The sequence below is a fragment of the Zingiber officinale genome, chromosome 3B, assembly GCF_018446385.1.
Source record: "Zingiber officinale cultivar Zhangliang chromosome 3B, Zo_v1.1, whole genome shotgun sequence".
NCBI lineage: Eukaryota > Viridiplantae > Streptophyta > Magnoliopsida > Zingiberales > Zingiberaceae > Zingiber > Zingiber officinale.
In genome coordinates this window covers 18,302,693-18,308,021 of record NC_055991.1, presented here as the reverse complement: position 1 = coordinate 18,308,021, position 5,329 = coordinate 18,302,693, and the positions used below count along the sequence as shown (strand labels likewise).

The 5,329-nt window shown below is 40.8% G+C and overlaps 1 protein-coding gene across 14 annotated transcripts; it reads right to left on the bottom strand.

Moving 5' to 3' along the window:
* Positions 1-1,611: 1,611 nt before the first annotated feature.
* On the bottom strand, positions 1,612-5,032 carry LOC122056030 (probable serine acetyltransferase 1). Of its 14 annotated transcripts, none has more exons than XM_042617771.1 (6): positions 4,010-5,032; positions 2,953-3,492; positions 2,334-2,394; positions 2,150-2,267; positions 1,959-2,076; positions 1,612-1,871 (listed from the first exon to the last, which is right to left on the bottom strand). In XM_042617771.1, exon 1 carries the CDS (start codon positions 4,971-4,973, stop codon positions 4,077-4,079), a length of 897 nt encoding a protein of 298 aa, XP_042473705.1. In that variant the 5' UTR covers positions 4,974-5,032; the 3' UTR covers positions 1,612-1,871; positions 1,959-2,076; positions 2,150-2,267; positions 2,334-2,394; positions 2,953-3,492; positions 4,010-4,076. The 14 variants fall into 14 exon arrangements, with proteins under 14 accessions (XP_042473705.1, XP_042473706.1, XP_042473708.1 ...); XM_042617772.1 differs by having other exon boundaries at positions 2,150-2,216; XM_042617774.1 differs by having other exon boundaries at positions 2,150-2,212.
* Between the last annotated feature and the right edge of the window lie 297 nt (positions 5,033-5,329).

Here is a 5,329-nt window from a genome sequence, read left to right as displayed (position 1 = left end):
TTTTAATTAGTACTAAGTATTCAGCTTAGGAGATGACCTTTTTAATTGACATCAAGTAAGATACAATTCTGTGTGATTAAAATTTACCACCAACTATTTGGATAAATTATAAAAATATTTATAACGGAAGACTTTTAATATTTTTATATCAATCATTTATAAAAAAAAAATTAATCTATTAATTCATTAAAACTATGGTAGAGAAGGCATCCGTTAATATCTGAAAGATTTTTAAATTTTAAAAACAACAAAACAGAAAATCGAATGCCATCAAAACATATAAATTGACACCATTTATTTTGAGGAATTATCGGTATACTTTGATTTCTGTTCTTTCCTTACGAATAAACAAGTTGTTAGTGAAATCGATCCATTTATTTATTTATTTATTTTTCTTTTTTCTTCTTATATTTCTTTCCAAGTGATAGAATTAAAGTTTGAATTTCCAAACTAATAATTAAATTGGTCGAATTTCGTATTGAATTAGAAACTAACGTGAATTAACTAGTTGAATTCACCTTAGTTAATTGGCTCCATTGCATTAAGTGAATAAATTATGACAATTAAATGTAAATAACGTAGAAGACTTTGCTCAGGTCTCATAAAGTTCAACCTCCTTGTCATCCTAGCAGAATTATAGTCCCAAGCACTTATGATTTGATTTCCAATTATATATGGTGAGATGAAAAATCTGAAATATTGAGGGGCCATCCGCTAAGAATACTTTCAGATTTATCCCAATGGCTAGTAGAAAGTGTTAAATCGTTAAGACGTTAGACGGGGTGGATAGCATTTTTCGCCTTTTCAAACATTGAGAATATACAGCGACATAAAGAAAATAAAAATAATGCTAACAAGGTCAAGTTTACTTGATTCAGAGTCTGTGACGACTCCTACTCTAAGATCCGCCATCGTCGATCGCTTTCGTTGAGCAATCACTATCAATTCGAATATTTGAATTACAAAGTTTTAGTATATGAATGGTAAAATGATTCAAGTTCCTTGATCGTCGGATGTTCGAGCAGCTTTTCAAGATCGTCGGTGCCTTTTCAAATCAGCGCCTAAGAACGAAAGTTGTAGCAGATAATGTTCTGAAGTTGCTGATAGAAGAACTTTATATAGGCCCATTCTAGGTGCTTGGAATCTGTCTGGGCATCTGGATCGTTGTTGATGTGACGATCTCACATTCCAGGCGCTTGGAACCCCTCCGAGCGCCTGGACCATTGTTGACATGGCGATTTGTCGTTGAAACTTGATCCGTCAAATTTATCCACTTCTGGTCGCCTAGAACCCCTCCGAGCATCTGAACCGTTGATGCATCCTCATTGAATCTCTCCTTCAGTTGTTTACCTTTTACTTACCAACTGTAGTCGTTTGACTTTCCTTTGATCGACCAGGTCTTCCCACTAGTTGTCAGGTCCGCAGACCTTTCGACCAATTATCAAGTCCCGCGGATCCAACCTGACTTCTCGCCAGATATCGGGTCTCGTGGACCTATCTAGACTTCGCACCAACTGTTGGGTCCCGCGGACTTAGTTAGATTTCAACTTGGTGTTACGTCCTCCAGATCTGTCAACTCCTACACATTTGATAAAATTATTACATCATAAATATTCTAATTTTAATTCATTTGTTATTCATCAAAATCTGAGATAGATTATTAATACAAATTACATATCATCCCTAGGATTAATCGGTTCACAAGATGGGATAACTGGTGCTAGCTAAAAGCAAACAAGGGTCCTTCACGAGGCACTTGGATTTCTGAACTTGCATATTCCAAGCCGATTCAGTTGAAACGATTTGCGGATTGATTGAATCAATGTATAAAGTGTGAACCAATCCGACAAAATTGATGGACTGCAATAATCCTAAAGAGGAAATGATTTTGACAAAAACAAAATGTTAATTGATCAAAAATTTCATATAATAACAAAATTCTTGAGAGCATGACTCACTTCTACAACCACGTGTCCAGCAAGTAGAGTGTTATTAAAAAAATGTTCTGGTCACCAATGTTGCAGCCGTTGTAGCAATATGACAACGGCCCATGATCAGGTTGTTATCACCAATAACCTAAAAATTTAACATTGATCAGAAAGAAATCTTTTAAGAACATGAAGATAACAAGGAGAAGAAACCAACTTACAGTTTTGTCACAGGATTTTGAAGATCGATGAGTGGAAAACGACATACAGGAAACATTCAGCCCCTAGCTATTATGAATGTTCATTAGAAGTCTTGTTTGAAGATCACATTTATGATTTCTGCGATTTGACGAACTGAATACACAGATTTATCCTCGACTAGGATATGATTAACAAGAAGTATACCAGTCAAAATGTGCATTCAATATACAAGATCAGATAGATCTGCTCCAACAACAGCACCACTCTGTGATTTTATTACCATGAGATAATCAACTACTTTCAAGCACAATCAATAAGATATATCTAAAGCAAAGTGTTTAAAACATATCATTTCAAATGTTTATCTAAGTCTACAATCTAAGCTTTGAGATTTTTTCCATCTAAACTCATCAAATATTTCAAGTGTTTACAAATGACATTCATTATCATCATCAACTCCCAATAAAGCCTTAAATGAAATTCATGACATGGAAAGATACATACACATTCAATATTTCTCAATTCTTCCATTCATCAAGATGAACATTTCAGAGAACAAAGGAAATTTGAACTCTTAGTGTTTGAAACAGTACAGTAGTCTGATAATATCAAAAGCTAAGCTCTTAACAACCATCTAATTGACTATTTAGTAAAACATCGTAAGTGTACATTTGTTGTTTGAAACTTAACCCAGTGGAGCAAAATTTGAAAAAAATCAACTATTCCTCTGGGAAACTAAATACATAAAATAGGCATCCTTTTGAATTCATTTTTTGTTTGATCAAATAGTCAGGAAACGAAAGAAGGAAAATCAGAGGAAAACCTGCCCAAGAACCACATCGCCGTGGATGATGGCAGTCGGGTGAATCAAGTTGGACTCTCCCGGTCTCTTCTCCATCGAAAAATCTGAGATCCAGAAAGAGGGAAGCACAAGTAGTAACTACGACGGCAGATACAGAGAAGAAGGAAAAGCGAGGAAAACCTCTGGGAAACCGGTGGTGCACGGAGAGCTTGCCGTGGGAGGAGACGAGGTGGAGGCGATCGACGGCGCGGAGAGATCTGAAGGCAAGCATAGCGACGGAAGGGAGATAGTGAGTGAGATCGAGAGAGTGATAGGGTTTAAAAGGGCTGTTCCTTTCAACGCATAGGAAATTGTATGCTTGCATTACGTAGAAAACAGAGAATTTCGGCACAGGAAATTGGTAACCGGGACGCATAAAACTCCACTGTGATGCCCTTAACAGTTTGATCGTCAAGATCGCCGGAAAGCCGTTTAAATTGTGCTTAACAGTAACTTTCTCGATCATAACCATTTCTTAGCAAATGCGTATCTTCACCAACAATAAACATGTACAGCACCATTCTGAATTTAAACTAACAAAAAATCAAGTTCATAGCTCCATTCAGAGAATTATATCGAGCATATCAATATCTAAGCCCATGAATTTGCTCAAGATAATGCAGCAACGAAACTAACAGGCTTTAAAAAAAACAATCACGGAGAAGTAGCAACAACCGAAGAAGAAAGCAATAACAAATACATTATCACTAACATATTTCTCAAAGAAGATCACTTTCATGGTTCTAGCTAACCATCCCAGAATAAGAGAGCATAATTGAGAGATACAAGAAAAAGTTTGTAACTTGACAAAGAACAGGTGAGTATTGAGTATTGAGTGGCAGATATTGATCTATGAAGGAGGGAATGAGAAGAAGATACAACAGAAGAACTCCTTAATTATTCTAATTAACCATCCCATCATAAGAGAAGCATAATTGAGAGATGCAACCGAAAAATTGCACCTTTAGAAGAACAGGTACTCATATAGATAACCATGGCGCTACTGAAGAAGAAGAAGAAGAAGAAAGGACCTTGGTACCTTATTGCCACTATGGCTAAGTAGCATAACAAACGACTGGGAGAGAAAAGGAGCAGAACCATGGAGATCAGATAATGTAGTCCGACCACTCCTGGATGAAAGAAGTGTGATCCATTGATTCACTGGGTAGGTCTTCGTGCCTTGAGGGCTTGCCCTTCCCGCCGACGAGCCGTGCAGGGTTTCCCACGGCGGTGGTCCTCGGCGGCACATCGATGAGAACCACGGATCCGGCCCCGATTTTGGCCCCCTCGCCGATGCGGATGTTCCCGAGTATTGTGGCGCCAGCGCCGATAAGAACGCCGTCGCCGATCTTGGGGTGCCGGTCCCCGACGACCTTGCCGGTGCCGCCGAGCGTGACGTGGTGGAGGATGGAGACGTTGTTGCCGATGACGGCGGTCTCGCCGACCACGACGCCAGTGGCGTGGTCCAGGAGGATGCCTTTACCGATCCGGGCGGCGGGGTGGATGTCGACTGCGAAGACGTCGGCGATCCGGGACTGTAGTGCAAGGGCGAGAGGGCGGCGGCTCTGGGTCCAGAGGAGGTGGGAGACGCGGTGGGCCTGGACGGCGAGGAAGCCCTTGTAGTTGAGGAGGCAGTGGGAGTAGGAGGCGCAGGCGGGGTCACGTTGGTGGGCGGCGAGAAGGTCGGCGACGACGGCGGAGATAAGGGAGGGGGAGGAGGATAAGGAGTGGAGGAAGAGATCGTAGAGCAGGTTGGAGAGAAGAGTGGAGGAGCAGAGCTTATTGGCGAGATGGAAGGCGAGGGACCGGGCGAGGGAGGGGTGGGAGAGGACGGTGGCGTACAGGAAGCTCGCTAGGGCCGGCTCCGATTCCGCGTCGCGGTGCGCCTCCGCCTTAATCTTCGCCCACAGCCATGACTCCTCCAACTCCGATTCCGACTCCGCCGGATGGTGCGTCGGTACCATCAGCGCGGCGTCGTGGTGGTTCACCTGCCTCCCCGGCATCCCGATCGCGCCCTCTGAGAATACCGGCGTTATTTGTTTACTTATTCCGACTAATATCTTTTATTAGGGATGTGATGGGAGAATTAGGAAATAAATAGTAGAGGAAATAACATTAAATTAAATTAAATTAACAAAATAGAGCATAGAAAATCAAATAATGGTTCATAAAGCTTTGTCCAGAATATATGAGTTAAGATTTTTCATTTAAATTCGTAAAAGATTTATGTGGTGCTCTCACTTTGTGCAAATTAAGGGTTCTTTTAAATTCTTAATTTACTATACAAATTAAGATTTCTTTTATGCCGCATGTCCATTGAGCGCCTCGGCCGTGTTCCCAACCCCTCTATTTAGAGCAG

Coding starts and splice junctions, on each gene's coding strand:
- LOC122056030 (XM_042617766.1), bottom strand. CDS start 4,973: ATGCCGGGGAGGCAGGTGAACCACCACGACGCCGCGCTGATGGTACCG.